Raw genomic sequence first — 19,085 nt, 5'->3', positions numbered from 1 at the left:
AAGCAAGCCGCCATGCAGGAGAAGCTATTTCCACGTACAAACATGAACGTGTACGAACGGGTATACATGTTAAAACTACCATTTGACAAAGATAAATAGCGAAACCTTTTTCACACATATCGGAATATGTACATGCAGGGGCCTCTTTTGCTGGGACTTTTTCATTTAGTTATCTTCCCCCTTCATGGAAATCAGAATGTTAGACTTTTCGGAATTTGAAAACTCGACATTCAGAACAGTTCCGATTAAATTGGAACAGCAGTTGGCAGGTACGTACCAGTGTTCCACCAGCGATCATTTACATGGACACCCTCCAACACACAGGTCCATGTGTACCATGTACACGTAACGTCCCGATATATCAATTATCATTATGCCGCCTCAGTGGATATTAAAAAACTGCAAAGTAATACACATGAACCTGGAGTGCCTTTAACTGACTGTGCATGTACACTCACAATAACCCACCAAGCACGCTGCGGACATTTTTAAAGTGAAGAGAAGACAATTTATGTGCTATAGCATTAATCCAATTCCATAGACATTTCTGTCAAGGAACCGTCCAGATTCCCCACAAAATCTTCTGCCTGCGGTAAACCAAGACTGGAGTACATTCTCTGTACTAACACTGATCAAGCAGCCTGAAGCCCCCACTCACAGTAAACAGTGGCTGGGCTCTACCTTCCTCAATCCAGCCAAATCCTCCCAAAACCCTTCAGGAAGATTTGGAAAAGATCTCCGAGGGTTGGAAGTCAAAATTGCAACATGCTTAAAACGAATTCCAAGCAAACTTCACTTCAAACACGGGATAATTCATCAAACTAAGTACATTCCGACAAAAGGATACCTTGTCACTGTACTGTGTCACCAAGTCCCCCCCCCAAAAAAAATATAAAAAAAATATAGATGTCTTCTGTCAAATTAGTTCTGATCTCACAGTGTGCTTATCCCCACCAGCCAAGCAAAGCTCTGCACGTGCGCCAGCGTGAATAGAATTCTTCAAGCGTCAACACTTATGAAGCGGCATGCTCCGCATCGCCCAAGACCAACCGGGGCCTTCTAGCAATCTCGAAATGCAAGATGAGAGCATAGCGACAGTCTCTGCAAGGAGGAGGGGGGGTTGCTGTGATCCATTAATATCCTTGAAACGACTCGGGTCTATTTTGGTCACGGTAATGCAGGAAGTCTCGCTATTATTATCACAATCGTCCAAGGGCTGGAGACAAGGGGAGGAAGTGAGGTGATTACAACAGCCGTCTGTGACAAGACTAGCCTGGTTCTTCTCGCAGCTGGCATTTTGGAGGGGGGAAGGTATTGTGCCGAGAGTTCAAGCGACTGGTCAGCGATGGGCCAGGCTTGGGAACTGGAATTTGGTGCGAGGGGGGCTTATTACACTGGTTTATTTTTAACACCTGGGCTTAAGGAACTTTCATGAATAGGTTCCTGTAATGCAGGAAGGCTAGTTTTGAAAGGAATAGTTGACCATGGTGTTATTTTAAAAGTTAGTTTCGGGAGTAACTTTCGTACATGTTCCAGTTTGGCCACAGAGACTGATATACTCCAACCTATTTGGAGAACTTCTCCAAAATCATCAACGCGTCAGTTAAGCCTGGTTTGAAACACTCAAACTGAAATCACCGGAGAGGTGCATGTACATGAAGTAGGCATTTGTCTTACAAATAAATTAAGTTTTGGGTCACACAAGACAGTCACAGCCATCACTGTGAACAGTACAGAGCAACAAACTGGCATGCAGATATAAATGCTTACATCACATGTGGTTTTTTTATGAAAGACAAACACACTTCATGACACGTTTGTACGTTTCACGTCAAAATTGATTCTCAAAATAAGTGAGCCTTGCTCTTTTTTTTCCCCACATTGTCCGAAGACATCTTGAAAATTCTCGTCGTGGAAACAGTAACTGGGAGGACTCTTGGGGGGGACTGAAAGGCCGGGCTCCACCAAGCTGGGAGCGCCGCATTGGCTCATTAATCTCCAAGTCTGCATCTTCCCCTTACAGCGAGGCATTCTGGGACAACTCATTAAAGTAACGACGGGGTGCTAAAAATACTACACCTAATGAGCTTAAATATCACCAGAGAGCAAGGGAAAGAAAAGAAAACTTCCCCCCCCCCCGGCTGTGCTCATTCGGAACAAAACAAATTGATCAGTCATTCTCGTGCACCAGGATCACATTAATGAACCCTGATGGGAAACATCTGGGTGGAGAGACACTCACACGCCAGCCACTACCCGCATCTCGATAATTAATCCTCATGAGCTCTCCGGCCGGGGACATGTCGCTAATTTCCAAATATATCCTCCTCCAATCAGGAAAGCCAAATTTCCTATTTTTTTGGACAATTTTTTTAGACACTGGTAGTGAATAATTTCATTCAGGGAAGAGGCATGACGAGTTGGTTTTTCACTCTTAACTTTTTTTTATTATGTGTTTCTTCTTTGAGGATGGGAACTAACAAGAAGAGCTGGGGGGGGTAAACAATGTCTGTTTTTGTTTCAATAAATTGTTCATACAGTGAAAGTTTCAGCAACTTTTTGAAATAGATGATGCTTAACGTTTAGGCTAAACAGGGGATCTGGAGACCTATTTGAAGGCTTCTTGTTTTGTACAATTCTGGAGCATCTGCGTTTGTCCTTCAATCTAGTGGATTTTTACCAGCAAGTCGAGCCCCTGCTGCCGGTACCTACACAATGCTAAAGACCTGTTGTGGAAAACTCACTGCAAAAAGCGCAAGGACTGTGGATGGATGAACGTGCACCGACATCAATATCAGCTCTCCCGACCAATTGTGACGGTGCATGCCCACGGTGCCAACAATGTCGACCAATCGTGGCTACTCCTTCACACTAGGTGCGCAAGCATCTTCACACGCTGCCCAAGTAGCGTCCCAACTTGATAGCGCATAATTTACATGGACACAGCATTTATAGTACATGTACCTGTACGTTTGAATCACAAGATGTGCTTATCATGTGAGAAATTTGGGGTGACTAACCCACTAAAATTCCACGTTCACAAATCACTGATTGATTTCCTTCCCGGAAATTTGAATCCATCATTTCACCTGAATTACATGCGACACCAAGTTTTCAAGATACATGCAGATCCAAATCCACTTGTCTACTAGCAATGCCCCCCCTCCCCCTGACTGTAACGATGTATTTCCAGCACTGTTACGTAAAGCTGTGACTGCATGACTCATGGAATGACTTCCTGTGTGTCCACAGATCAGCATCATTCACCATGCACCAAACACAACTCTTTAAACACGAGCGCTTGAGACCAATTAATGCAATGTCCGCACGGAAGGCCGGACATTGAACTTCAGGCACACAAATACCCCACGACCAGAACAGATTTAGATTCTTTTCTTTCCAAATCAGTGCCCCGCCCTGCCTCTTTCAGGACAAAAGTCTTCCCTTCCCCTCCCTTCAAAAAAACCACGGATGGAAACCTGCCAAGTGGGCAGACAAAGATCCATAAACAGACACGCAGGCAGTGCCTCCTGAGTCACTTCTCTCTAATCGCTGTCAACATACACGTATCGAGAAATCCTGATCCCTTGTAGCTACGCAAACACTGATGTCATTCTCTATGATAATCGTTCCTCGAGATAGAACTAATTTCCTGTTATTTTTGTATCGGAGTCAATAAGATGATCAAACACTTCTACCCTCTGCAGGTGTTTTTTTTATGCGCCACCAAGACAAACAAGGATGACACGTCGTTCCTTTGTAATCGGCGTGTTAATACCAGGGCTATTCTGAGCAAACACGTACTTGTACACAATTTCACAGAGTGCAGAATTAAAATTTCATCACTTTTGAAGTGCAAAAAGTTCTAAAAAAAAATTGTGTACTTCATCTTGTTCACTTGCTCACAGAATACAATGGTGCCAATGTAACAGACTTAAATTAATGTATATAATAAAACCAGACCAGTGGCAGCAAACAGTAAACAAAATCAGTTGAGGGATTTGTTTGAAATACAGGGAGAGAAAATAAACCATTTTGAAACAAAGCATGTAAATCATGTAAATGTAAACTGTAAAAAAACAAAGGTTTACTCGATAAAAATCATGACAGAACTTAGCGTGAAAGAATTATCATGACAGAGAATGTACAATATGTCAAAACATACCTCTGTGACTTGTAAATCCAATAAGTCAGTTCTGTCGCCCAAAAAACCAGTGGAATACACTGACTACAACTAGCCAGGAAATAGCCAGAATTTACTCAACAGGAGAAAAACTGGGCTCGAGTGGATGGAAGTTGACGAGTTCTCAAGTACCAAATTGAGTCAGAGACAGGAGTCCGACGGCAACTGATGACGAGAGAGAGAGAGAGTGAAGCCGGCGCGACAAAAATGAACAAAAAAAACCAACCTGACACGGGGGCTCAGGTCACAACAAACGGCCGATCAATGTGCCTTGCGTGCCACCAATCACAGAGCTCAAATTGGTTGTTTGCGTCGGCTGGGGCACAGGTACAAACTGAAGACGTGCCAGTCAGCTACAAGAGAGAAACCCGAGCCAGGCAGAAGATGCGGGGGGGGGGGGTTAAGGAAGCTCCAGCAAGGCTTGCCCACGTCACGCACTCAAGATAATCAAGCTTCGGCAATGGAGAAGGGCTATATTTAGTCCAAGCACTGCGTTTACTGGCCCCGGGCTAGGGATAAAAATAGCCATGATTCGCTCGCTTCCCCCATTCTCTCCGCTCGGCTCAGTTTGGGTGACGTGGGAGCGTGCAGAGCAGAATGGAACGAGTCAGTGCAGGGGACCGGGCTGTGGAGGATGCGGGCAGTGCGAGAGCGGTGCAATGCTGGATGTTGTTTATGCAAGCCAGTGGGAAAGGGGAAGGGGATTTCTACGCAGCTCTTGAACAATGCGATGGCCGTTTGCTCTTCTAATTGAGTGACTCAGCACAGGGGAAACTATGGCTTAACGAAACACCACCCTCAGTGGTTATTTTTAACAACACTGACAATGGTGTTGACCCCAGGATGAAAATACATCCTTCACATTTTGGTTTTTGGTTTTTTTCTTCCCACAGATTACACAAAGCGGAACATACTGAAAATGTGATAACAGGAAAATTCAGTTTTTTGGGGGGGTTGACAGGCTAGCAACATTCATCTCACAGATCTTGGTAAATGTGTTTCATCCAAGAGTGTGCACTTTCCTGTGAACTAAAGCATGATTAAAAACGATTAGAAAAACAGAATTTTCAACCGACTTAGTCACCACGTGGGCCTAAACTGGCATGTAGATGACAGGTTTCTTTCCTGAAGAAACCCACAACCAAAACATCCCTAAAATTCATTCGGTGGGATAGAGCAAGCGTGCAGTTGGGTAGCTGATAGCTACATATACATATACATGTAATTTCCTCTCTAGAAGTAAACAAATTACTCAAAAGCCGGCTGATCAATAAAACCACAGTGTAGAGTGCTAACCTTCTTGATGAAAAAAAAAAACTGCTACTAATTTTCCCTGTCGTTCTTGAGCTTGTCTAAATATAGCTCCAGCAACTCAAGACTGACAATAACATTCTCAATGGGCGATAATTTCAGTGTCTATTTCCAGAGCTGGGACTCCGCCACGAGGGGCATAAACAATCTCCAGCGAGATCCCCAAATAAACTGAAATTAAGGAAGGATATATTTGGGAGGGCTTGGAAGTTATCCACTTCAATGAGTCCCCGGGGACAAGTGGAGTGGGGGAGGGGGGTTGGGGAGGGGATGCGGCGACTGAGTGAAGACTTCCTCGTCCTAAAGCTGTTTGGCGCACTCCATTTGCGCACAGACGGTGAGGTTGGCTGAGGGGACTTCCTAATCAAATAAGGATTTCTGATGCATTGCAAAATGTTGAGGTGTGCCACGCAGGGTCTCGACAAAGAAGTGCCACCTTCAGATCACTCGGGACAGAAAAAAAAAACTGCATCGACAGTTACTTTTGGTGTGTGTGTGGGGGAGGAGGTGGATTGCTGAACTTGGAGAATTCTCTGAGACTTTCTTTCCAGATGTATCAGTGTGTGTGGTACAGAGAATTATTCAACACTGTGCCGTTTCTGTTCAGAGCCTAGGCCAGATCTTCTCATTAGCTAAAGAACCTAATATTACAAATTTATCAGTGAGGTAATGACAGGTTTACACACATGTACAGTGAGAAGGCACTGCCTATTGGTACAATAAAATAAATCTGAAATCTTTTCTATGTGTATTGGTGCATTCCAATGCAGTTCAGAAAGTTTTAAGTCCTGTCTTAGGGTATTCAAACCTAGGGTGAAATTCCATTTTTCAAGATCTACATGTACCTGTGCTTTGGGCCAAAAAAAAAAGATTAGAAATTCACAAATTCAGCTTCACAGATTCATATGCATCTTGTGAAACTCGGCATGTAAAATTGTTTGTACATGTACATTACAAGTATTATGTGTACATTAGTGTGCATTTTTGCAAGGTGTAATGTTCCGGTAACAGGTGTAATGAATAACATACATGAACATGTATGCTGTTGGATTTTTGAGGAGGACAATTTTCTGGCAAGCAGCAACCCATCTGTCAGTTTGTCGAGGCACACACTGAACCCCCTTGGCCCTTATGTTTTTAACAAAGGGCTGTTTTGGTACAGCTGAACCCACCAAGGACTGTGCACAGGACCATTAGGAACACTGCCCCCAACACTCAGGGGACCAGTGGGTTAAGTGTACATATAGTCACCAGGCCGGGCAATTCCCCCTGGCTGAATTGTTGGTCGGTTTCAATCCTGACAGCTGTTCCTGGAATCTGGCCCCATATCTATCTTGCACATTCATGAGCATTACCATGAGCAAATCTGCGCACAGGGAGGATACCGCTGCCCACATGAGCACGTAGGACGAGTGTCACAAATACAGGGACTTCAGCCTCACAGTACACATTATACCTCAATACAGAAAACAACAATTCTAAGAACGGAAAGAGTATCACGTAACCTAAATCCCCAGTATTTATTACGATTTCTAAAACTCAGGGAAGGCTTTTAAATTTTTATTACACAGAAATACAATCTGCATGCAAATCGGTGAACTCCATCCCGTCCTGCGCTCCAATTTTTCATGACAAGCATAGAGCTTCACAATGTACATGTACAAAGGTGTACAATGCCCATATCGTTATGTACATGTACATAATTTGGGTGGGAATTCACTTGCAGGTTTAAATTTCTGGGGTCGATATGCTGAGCAAAACCCTAACACGCTGTCAATCCCCCGATACGCAATCGAAACGTTAACCTTGTGATGATGAGAATACGGTTGGGACGGTGGCAACATATTCTTTCTGACAAAAGTTTTAGAACCCAGCGAGAAAGCACAAATAATGATAGGTGATGTTCATTTTAAGTAGGCACTCCTGTAATAATTATGCTTGTTGAGTTAAAACCCAAACTATTCTGATTGAAGTTTTTTTAAATAAAGTGACAACTGTATTATAACTACAAGTCGTTATATTTCTCTGATGCACATCAAAACAAACTTCATACCACGGAGCTTCTCAAACAAGAACAAGCGCACGTAAAATACAGTTGAACAGTAATGAAACATGGATCATATATCACACTGTTTATCAGACGCGTGCTCCTTCCCTAACAAAAGCACAACAAAACACAAATGAGCCCCCCTCCCCAGAAAATGTGGAGAAAAGAGTAGAAGTCGGTCTCGCCCTGATGATTTTCCTTTTTACAACGACTGACAGAATATTTAATGAAATAAATGTTAAGCGGCGCCCTCGGGTGTCAAATAATGTCCAGTCAACAACTCCCCTCCATCCAGCATATTGGCGGATGCCCCTATCCTTTTAATTTTGTCCTGGCCAGAACCCTGCACATGAACCGGTTCACTGACAAGTTTGCTGTAATTGTGGCGAAGTTCTACTAATGAGCACATGTGCATGTAAATGTATACCAATAATGCACATACATACACCCGTTGTTAATCCAAATTTACTAATCTGTAATTGGTAAATTTATGTACTTTTAATATCAACCGATTAACCTCTCACTTTAGCACTGACAAATGAGGTGAATAAACTTTGGATCCCATGTTGTTGCTACACCGTAAGCACTCAATGAAGTGTTAAAAATAAATCAAGACTTTCCTCTTAATATCTCTCCTTTATCTTGTTCAGAAATCATCCATATACACTGTAAGTTTCCCTCCTTGAAACACCGGGTTAGGAAGAATGGGGAACACAATACATGCGCATATTCTGGTGGAGTTTCAGCTCACCTCTTCAGTATGACTACGAAGATTGTACAAACACTGGCATTTGCATTCCGAAGGTGGTTAATTTCTTAGACTGGCTTTTTTACCCATGCTGCCTTACAGACAAAATGTTATACAAGACTTGCCTTTGCAATAAATTTCATTCAAATGAGTATATAGCACTGATGTTATGCACCACTGTAAAAACATGTTAAGTAATCATTCGATGAGACAATATGTAATGCAGTCCCAGTGACAGAAATACCAATAAAATTTCTGGTGGTCTTAAACTTTGGCAAATGACCGTACATACCGGTACACTGTTATCACACGACCATGAGTGGAATAGACAATGATGCTGTGCCTCTGTGTCCCGTACACCGTGGGGAGTACTACATTATTCCATGTTCCAGAGCGTGAGTATGATAACAAATTTATCTCCAGGCGAACCTCAGGCGCAGTAATGAGCGGGAAGGAGAAAATGTACGACATACCATCAACACACAAGTAGAAGCATAGGCATTTAAGAGTGCCCGTCATTCCTCAGTACTGTTGGCAGTTCACAGCTGTAAGGGCCGGCAGCTGTCAAACCCAACGACCTTTCTTTTTTTTTTCTTTTTTAAACTTTCCAATTTTTTTCGTCAGTGATACCACAGCTGCAAATAAACCTTTGAAGTATGACGTTCACTTGATCGAGGTACCGGTAAATAAGATGCCTAGATTTGTACGCTGTGCGTGGCATGCAGATTACATAATTTACACATTTAGAAAATGCTATCTTTGGGTAGAGAGCGGTAGGCTCAGGCATAGTTTCTTAGGGTCAACAGAGGGCGCCAAACATATAAAAGCAATAAGAACCCTCCAAGAGCATGTTTCTTGATTTTATTGTCGAGGACAATTTTTGGGGGGGGGAGCTTCATGATTTTGTTTTTCCTCCCTAACAGATCACACACTGACAAGGAAAAGCAGATAGATAACTGAGAAGACAGAAACAAGAGAGAAATTTTCAACTCAACAAGACTCAGTAAAGTCGCGGTTACAGTGTTTTTCATGTAACATGCGTATTGCTGTTCCTGCACATGTACATGTACTGATCATGGAGATGGCAGATTGAAGGAAATTGAAATATCCACAAAATAATCAACAATGGGATTGATCACGGCCCACAGCACTCTAAGGTGACAAAGGTCTATGTTTGCTTAAAGACGTCCCTTAAAGGACCAATTTCTTGTGTTCGATATCAACTGTTGCATGTTAATAAAACACCGTAAGATCAATCAGGAGTTTCCCAGATTGTGAAATAGACTTAAATCCTCAAATCAAAAAAAAAAACATGGTGAAAATAAATCCTGAAATCAGGAAAACATCCGGACAAATCTCACCCCTGACTGGGAAGTGGTAACACATTAGGAAAGTAGCTGATTGGAGGAAAAGATGAATACCATGGCAACAAGACGACTAGAAAGACAAAGAGAGCTGACAGTTTAGGTCCAACTGGGGCGTACTCTTCCCCCATTTCCAGATGTAATCCAACAGGTCTCACACGACACTGAAAGAGCGCCCACCTGGTTACGAACAGTGATGGGAAGAAAAGGTCGGGCAACCAACGCAAATGCAAAGACCTTGGCAGTCAAATCACCGGGCTGTTCTGTGAATCCTGTTCACCTCGTCCATCACAATTTGTAAATTTAGACATTCAACAAGGGAGAAAGAAATGGTGGGGGGGGGGAGGAAGGGGAGTCTTGTCAGAAAATGCGAGGGAGATACCTTCGACGGTGACGTCTTTAATGCCCCTGCCTTTGTCTGCAAAAAAAATGCTCTAGGCAGGACAGGTGCAACTGAAAAAAACAATGGACAAACACTGTTCCTTAGATTGATGCAGGCCTACAGTACTTCCGCATTCTTGGATTGAAAATACTGGGTTGACTTGTTCAGCCACAGTGAATACCGAACCATTAATTCAACTTGAATGCATAATTCCATGACACACGTACATGTGAGGTTTAGTTTTTCCAGGACAGAGAATCCATCACGCGGTTGACCAAAATGGAGGAAACCAGCAACTCGAATCGTCCACCCCGGTCCCATCCAGGTTTTCTTTCCCAAGCAGTGTTTGCGAACATATCCATTTCCTGAATTTCATTATTGTAGGCCTATGTGCTTTACAATCTCAATGGGCCAGCCATGGAAATCTTGGCACTCGGCACATCAGAAATGTACGTGTAGAGCACCTTCAAACCTTGATATAAATTACGTGTACATTTCCCAATGTACAACAGTTCATTTCTCATCATTAGTGTCGGCGGCTAATCAAACAAGTCAGAAATAAAAATCAGAGAAAAAAAGTGCTCTTACCTCTGGGTTGGGACATCCTGGTATTAATGGGAGTATCTGATGTCTGACCCCAGAAAAACTGGACGAAGGCAGGAGGCAAATCCTTCCAGGTTCTTGTTTCAGCGTTTCCCCTTGGAGAGGCGTTTCACGTCGTCGTCGTGGACAGAATCACTTGTGATCTACTGCAGACAACCCCGCCATGCCCTTATTACCATGATGCAATTGCTACCAAAAAAAAAAACAAAATTGGGAAAGGAGATTAAGTATCATCCAATAAAACACATGTACATGACAATGCTGCCTGCAAACTGGGCTAACAAGGCTCTATATAGTAACCAATGGAGATGAGAGGGGGCGCATACCGGTACATGTACATGTACTTTGGCTAAATGGCATCCTTTGGGGGATAACCACACATGCACATGGACTGGTAGCAGTCAAGGTTTCAGTCGTGCCTCAATTTGGCTATGGCTGACAATTACTGCACACCTCTATGGGACATACATGTAGCTTCAGCCGCAAGCCAGTACAGCATGTACATGTATCCACACAATTCCTACGGGTGAACACCTAAGCCTAGCTGTAGACAACAGATTCAGCTGCAGCCTTACATGTACATGCACATGTACATCTACCGGTACATGTAGTTAGTTCTCAGCTTGTAACTAATTCAAACAACAGCGCGCTACACAGACGCACGGCAAATGCAGGCTGGCTTCCTGCCTGTTCACCGTATTCCAGATTCTGCATATTGAGGACAGGAACCAGAGTGGAAAGTAAACTTTTGTTTCCCTATTTGTGTTTGCTATGATCACACACAAACCTGTAGACATGTGTATGTAAGCATTCGACCTTCCTGAATCCTACCAAATCCTCCAGAATGACTCATTGTGTGTAATCAAACCATTTTACCGGTGCCAACATGGATGACAACATTCGGCAAGAGTAGGGTTTCTTACTCTTGAGAAGATAGAGAAATAAAAAATTTGTGGAACCCCCCCCAAAAAAACAAGGCAGAGGAATGCGTGAATCCATAGTGGCCGAGATTGATTTCACAGCTGTGTGACTGGGATAATCCCCCCCATGTGGACTGATAACCTTGGCCTTCCTTCCTCGGTGGAAATCGCGGTTGAGGGGCGTGTCAAATTGTTCGGCTGGGGACCAAAAAAGTGAACAAAGAAACACATAGCCGGGGTTCCTGGAAAGGAACATGGCGGGGTCTTTATCAACCAGGATGGGGACCCTGACACAATTTTTCAACTTCCTTTTGTTGATGCGGTTGGAAAAACCACTTCCACCGATGAACCCTCCTGCAAGAAGATGTCCCACTCAGCCATCCAGACACGTGTGACCAACCCCGGGTGCTCACCAAGTTGGTGCCCCTCACTTGCCAGAACAATGATGTACGCACTGCAGCTGGCCACATTTATGTCTTCAACACACATCGTACATGGAACACTTGGTCGTAATGATCTACGTGTATGCTCACTTTCATGTGATTCATTCAGGTGTATCAAATGTAGACTGTGGTGATATATTTTTGTGTCGATCAGAGGAGCGGCAAAAACCTTACTAATAACCAGCGTCTGATCTTGTATTTTTCAAAGGTACAACTTTCTTTCTGGACAATCAAAGCAGTCGCTCAGCAGGGCCAAAATCCACATGTACCGGTCCATGCCTGTATGTTATCCTTTAATCGATTCTCCCGTGTGAAGGGATTTCAACTGCAAAACAAAGGAGAAACATGACCATGTGTGTGTTGAATTGCTACTTCGGCACAAGTGGCTCATTTCAGGAACATAAATTTGTTAAAAAGGCTGCTTGACAAATGATCAGGGTATCCCTCTCTGCAATCTGCTGCAAGCAAGCAGGGGGAGAGGGGGAACATGAAAACAGAGACGCTTCAGACGGACTTGCTTTTCAGGATTCTATCTAAAGGAATCCAAGAGTCCTAGACAATGAGAGCTAAACTAAATTTCACGTGAATGGGGCACGCCGCAGTCTCGTCCATTGTCTCAGTGCCTCCCTGGGATCTATTACGCGACGGCTGACACGCGACCAGGGTGCCAAGCGTGTCAAGCGACGGGAAATTTGAGACGCCGAGTAGCGTTAAGACAGGAAGTGGGGCCTCGGACTGTTTTCGCCAGTCCCGTGTCATCGTCCTTAAAGCCTTTTTTTTCCCCACAGTGATTACAGATAGCAGCGCACAAACACAAAATGCTGAAGACAGCTAGAAAACACTCCAGACCCGTGAGTTATGAAATCTGTTTGGTAACAAAATATAAAGTGGCAGGTTGACACAATGTACGGTACAGTATATGTCTTTCTAATGATAACAATAACAAACATCTGACTGTGGTAAGGTGACTTTTGGATGACTAATGATATGTCTTTTTAAATTTTCGAGGCTTTTTCCTGACTTTCCATGATTTTTGTAATAATAAGTACACATATGCATGTACATGTATGTGGCCCGTCCTGAATTGTGGATTTTCCAATATTTCTTCGAATTCCTGTTTTTTCTGTAGTGATACCTGGGTATCTCCTGGAAACTTCAAAGGAATACCAGATTTTCAAGGATTTTGTGAGATGTGAAAGATCAGGTACTGCCTGATCTCTCCGTACCGGTACATAAAGCCAGATGTCCCTTGACACAAAGACTCATGTCACTTGTTTCCTGCAGACGGACAGATTTGAAAGGGTTCAGGCAGGTTCCCTGCACAGTGTAGTGCATGCTGAGCCACATTGAACTTGTGTTGGCATGGCAACGGCCTGAAGAAAACCAAACAGCCTTCTGAAGTTGTCCAGCACACAAGTGGAGAAAAGGTGAAAGCTACCAGGATGAAACCGACATGAAGCTGCGATTCCTCAGAAAAATACACTGTCCAACAATCTGTGGGTTAGTATTATCAGGGCTTGGTGAAAAACATCTCCAAGAGTATGGCCCACTGCGCCAGGCTTCTGTAGGACATGTGTACATGTACACTACTAGTACATGCACACGTGTACATATACACGTAAAGGGGTATGTTAATTGTTCCCCACCAACAATCATTCGAACATGTACTGTACTCGTACCCGATACCCTCCTCACCTGGGACGTGTTACGAGAACGAAGTCAGGCCGGCGGCACGCTAAATTTAGCCACTGACATTTCAGCAAGACCCAGATCGGTGGAGAGGGGGAGAGAGAAGAGAGGATAGGAAAGGTCGTGTGATGACATGAATGAATGGGCTGGCCAGATGTTGAGGTGTGGGGGCCTTATGGTGTGCATTCAAGTACCTGTACGTCAGTCGTCGGAGTGAGCTGTTTGTTTGACATTTGGATTCTGTACCATCTCCAGCCATGATGCACATGTAAACTAAGAAACAAGGCACCGATGAAAACAGACGAACATCACCTTTTCTTGTTTGGACATACCGAGAACCATACTAGAAAAACCAATCTTCTGATGGCAAGCTACGTTACCAATACATGTACATGTACATGGAGCAGCCTGCCAACACCAGGCTATCAGCATCAGGGCAGATAAGCCACAAACTCCCATCCTACAGGAAATTGGAATATAAACATAAATGGGAGCAAGAAGGATGGGGGAATTCCACGAAATCATCAAACCACATGCCCATTCCTGGTGCTACCCAGTACCTTTTACGCGTATCCTCTACACGTAGAAAGACTCAAGCAGACCCTTTGACAAGCCTACTCGTAATAAATACATTTCGGCTTTTCCCAGTGAGGACATCACAGTTATGTATGCACGGCTACAGCTGCTGCCTTCCAGCACAGGAAATCCAGTCTTAAATTTCAACTAAATTTTAAACAGCAACCTTGAACTACCTGTTCCTGTGTCAGACACGGACAGACATAACCAGATACAGCAATCCTATGGGTCAGGGCTCTGTTTATTTTCCCATGAAATATAAATGCAGCACTAACACATGTATATATCTGACGGCTTATTCCAGATTTTTAAATGTCTTTACAGACATAATTTTTTACAAGCACTGAGCGCAGGACTTGTAAAATTATACTGTCACTGGCACAAACTCGCAATTAAAATTAATGATTGAAAAATATACTTCAATATACCCAATCAAGCATACAGAATTTAGACAAAATACATGTACACTGTATTGTAGATAAAGGTTTAGTCCATCCTTAGCAGTTATCCAAAACACTCTCTGTGAAAATATTCTTTCCGGCAAGCTGTCATTTGAGAGTAAATAATGAAAGGAGGAAATTTCCAACAATGCATCCACAGACACATTTTGGAGAATTGCCTTTCGAAGCGCACAAAAGACAGCACGACACACACGAGCAAGCGGCCTACTGTAATTCATCAGTTCAGTGTGGGACATCTGCGTAACTGCACGTGATGATATGTCCCCGACACTGAACTCAGGTGCGATTCAAAACAAGACTCGGCAACATTTGATCTGAAATTAAACTCCTAGAATATTTTCTCGGAATAGACAGCGTACATACTCTGCAAGTTAAAAAACTATTCCCACCCATGCATCTCTTCTCTGCGGGGCTCAATGTCATGGTGCTGCTTAGCACACAATTTCATGCTAACAGAGGCTCTGGGTATTTCATGGAGACCATAAGCAGTAAGCACAGCCAAAGGCGTGCTAACCTCGGAGAAGAAAATTCCTTGAACTTGGTAGAAATTTCTGCGCACTCGCAACAATTGGCAGAACCACACCCGGCACCGTCATCAAGTAGGGCTTAAGGTTAGCAGATTTTTCTGCTAACTGTTAAGCAGCTCCATGAAATTGGGCCCAGGTGGGGGTGTACATGTACTTCTCGGCAGATCCAATTGTTTCCATGCAAACCTTCAGGTCTTATCGAACAACTTTTTTTCTCATGCGGCGCACACTATGAAGTGATGTGTTGTACGTAACCACACAAGATATCAAATGTCAACTAAATATAAAATGTTCCACCAACATACCGGTACTATACTCGTATTATGTATGCCGGTTCATACACCAGGGGAATACAAAAAGCAAAGCGAATTTTGCATTAAAAAGCATCCGCAACAAAATTCGTTTCAATATCGATTGTTCAACCAATGGATATTTGATCTGACATTGCAAAGTTGCATTCGTGTTCGCTTTCACGTCGAGTATGAACCCGCATTAAAGACACATGTACCAGAACCGTTTCAATGAAAAGTCTGTATACAGTATACAAAATGTACAGTGCGTGTGCATACTGTGCGCACAAGTGGCTGTCTACTGTCAATACAAACACCCCACAGATGAGCACATGAGCTGTCTCACTCCGAGTCCGATTTCCTGCCTGCTGAAGTGCTAAGTATTCCTATAAAAAAGGCCTACAAAACGCCAACTTCACAAAGCAATCACATCAAGGTGGAAGGAATCCATGATTAAATTAAACCATTATGCTTCGACAGACAAGGCCCTAGACTACAGCCCACTCCATAAACCGGTAATCTACATGCACATCCTGCAGAGACAAAAACAGCCGGGCGCCGTGAAGTACCAACGCGCAAAACAACACTTGGGTTAATATTAAATTATTCATCAGGTTTCTAAATTTAGCTCGGGCTTGTTTCCCTCGAAGTCAACTCACTGGCTCGCTGTGCATATCATAATGATAAGAAGCCACAGAGAGAGGAAGTACTGTTTAATACAGTACAACAAGTGCATTCTTGCTGCATTGTAATGTGAATTCAACACACTGGTATACATGTGACCCGCTCTGCAAAAAAGGGTAATAAGTCGCGCTACGCCAAAATATGTTATGGCCTGTTCTATTTGGAGAGGGCGAATTTTCTTCAAAACGTGATTTTGTGTTTTTTTCCTTTAATAGCTTTCTACAACATTTCTATTTTCAGAATTTGTGACAACAAACACGGATACTGATGAATAAAGATGAAAAATGGATCAGTCAGTAAGAAATCCTGCACAGCATTGTGCTTCCAAGAGTTACACTTCCTGAGCTTTTTCTCGAAAAGTGCTTTTATTGAATCCCAAATGTGGATATACAAATGTCCATTTATCTCCCGAATGCAGTGCACTACAGGGGGTCATTCATGTATCAAATTGTAGCTTGTGATGTACAGAGTCCAGCCATATCAACAACTCATAACCTGAATCTGGCGACTTATTACCCATTTTTCTAGAGCAGGTCACATATGTGCACATTATGTCCAGAGTATACATGTAGATCTACATGTACATGTACCAGCAAATGCACATGAACTTGTGTATATCGGAACTGATACCGTACTGGGACTGGCAGGTGGATTTATTCAATACAGGTCTTGAAATCAAAGGGGATCCCTAAATCTCCACAATGCTCTGTAAGCAAGCACTGCATGTCACAGTGCCCTGGCTTCTGGCGCTACTGGTGAAAAATTCCTGGTCACTTTCTGACAAGATCTGGCAACAAATACCAGTAGACTCTTTTTGGGCACAAGAGTTGTTGGCTATACTGTGATTCGACAACCAGAATTAAAAGCCATGACGGAGGTGGTGCGACGCTCGTGGACAGGTGGTACGCGCACGTTCCACGCTCTTTTGACCAATAGGATGTCGTGATTTGCCAAATGCACGCTCACGTCAAGCTGAAAAATGTGCGTGTGAGTGTGGCGCCACCGCAGTTATGGCGCGAATCGGATTAGTCTACACTCTTACGCTCATTTCATACATGTACATCAGTCACTCCTTCAGAGCTGCAAATTTCTTATTAGGCACCAGACTGGAAGTATCGATGTGGGAAGTGTCGTGGTTAAGCCCCATTTCGATCCCTGACCTCAACAGAGAAGGGTTTGTTTCACTTGTGGCAAACATTTGATCGAAGATTGTCTGGATGTCATGTGGAGATACGAACATGTAGCTTGCATGCACAGGACAACAGACTGTATTCGTGTCTCGGCCATCTTGAATTGCCAGTGAGGCACAACCTTTTCATTTCAGGAACCTGAGAGTAAAAATCATGGCGGCAAAATAATAGTTCACACAAATTCATGCCAGTTTTTGTTTTGAATAATGTCAAGTTTGTGGTAAATTAGATCTGAATGTTTTAAGCCGCTTTAAAAAAGAAAAAACGAAAATGAGATTTGGAACCCAAAGTAGTCTGGCACCATCCCACTGAACAGGTTACGTTGAATACTGGTAGGATACATGTAGATCAAGAGAACAAGATAAAAATAACTTCTCTCTGAATAAGGTCTGCTTTAATAATACGCAAAATGAAATAGCAAGACGTGTAAACTGTAGCACATGCCCACGAAACAAAAATTACGTTTCAGTGCTAAAAACCTTTTTTATTCAATCTATCTGTAACAAATTTCAAGTGAACACGTGTGATCCATGAACCAAACAGAAGAGCCATGCCGGTACTTGTAAGCTATCTCACTACAGACCCGTAAATTTCATAAGAAAGGTAATCCTATAAACAAAAGCCAGAAATCACGACCACGGCACCGGCATTCCTAGAACTAGATAGATGGACTTACATACATGTACATGTAAATCTGCACCATCAACCCAGAGATACAGCTGACGGTAACAAGGATGGCCATGACAAAACAAGAGAAAAAAAAAGAAAAAGCCATGTTTACATACTTGGCTGGTATCCGCTTTCCACTCGGACCTCTGTATACCAGGGCAGTGGGACGGGGGATAGCCATTTCCTGGCACTCAAAACTGCCTGGTTTCCCCACTCGGCTGACCTGGAGTGAGCCTGGAGTGAGCCGAACACCAGTGCCCTGGATGGGACATGCAAGCTGCTTAATCAGTCTAAAAATAGCTTGCTGCCGCTATATTTGTCCTGCTCTGTCTATTTGGCCTTTACCAATATCCGAGCCTCATGTCAGAGAACGCATACGCGTATGTTTGTCGCCATGTGTAGATTTGCCATGGCGCACTGAATCTTTTCTTTCTTCGATCTCTGGCCACATTTGTACAGTCTCAGTAATTTGGCAGATTGTAATTGTGAAAGACAAAAGTTCCTCTGGACTGTGAATCAAATAATCATGAGTACGGGTGGAAATTCTGTTGCTTTAAGTAGCATGTTGCTCGAATGCATATCTGGTAATACAAGAAACTGCATTCCTTGACAGGATGATCAAATGCAGTGCAACTTGGTGTTGAGCTTGTCAGCACCAAGACAAAAAATCAGGGACTCCTTCCTGCAAACACACAGAAATGCCAGGAAGATTATAAAAGCTATGTTTGCCTCTGTCCAAAAAACAACTCAGGGTGTAGGCTTTCCTCTGTTTTTTTTCTTTTTTTCATATTCACCTTGACACTTTAACCTCTACGTGGCTCCTGGCCAAGGGCTCGTTTGGAACCCTACAGTAACTCCGGGCACTTCCTGATTGGCCGCAATTCAAGGGTAATATCAATTTCTCCCCTTATCCCACTGAGAGCCAGCCTGTGCCTCCTAGCAGTTGGCCTGGGGACACCCCCCCATCCCACATATTCCCCAGCATATCTCAGATCAGG

At 43.3% G+C, this 19,085-nt stretch overlaps 1 protein-coding gene across 16 annotated transcripts in view; it reads right to left on the bottom strand.

Moving 5' to 3' along the window:
* Positions 1-19,085, bottom strand: part of LOC110977423 (histone deacetylase 4-like) — a 67,747-nt gene that overhangs the window by 34,138 nt on the left and 14,524 nt on the right. For 11 of the 16 annotated variants that reach the window (XM_087147972.1, XM_022231563.2, XM_022231572.2 and 8 more), the window contains exon 2: positions 10,624-10,827. In XM_087147972.1, coding sequence (XP_087004098.1) covers positions 10,624-10,639 — 16 coding nt within the window. In that variant the 5' untranslated portion in view covers positions 10,640-10,827. Of the gene's footprint in view, positions 1-4,165; positions 4,473-8,581; positions 10,582-10,623; positions 10,828-18,203; positions 18,228-19,085 lie in introns of those variants that run through there. The other 5 variants (XM_087147974.1, XM_087147979.1, XM_022231641.2 and 2 more) reach the window with 5 other exon arrangements.

Source organism: Acanthaster planci, linkage group LG17, assembly GCF_054643075.1.
Source record: "Acanthaster planci isolate LZ-2023a linkage group LG17, COTS_SCS, whole genome shotgun sequence".
Lineage (NCBI taxonomy): Eukaryota > Metazoa > Echinodermata > Asteroidea > Valvatida > Acanthasteridae > Acanthaster > Acanthaster planci.
The sequence above is the reverse complement of the archived record's forward strand: the minus strand, read 5'-3'. Positions and strand labels throughout refer to the sequence as shown.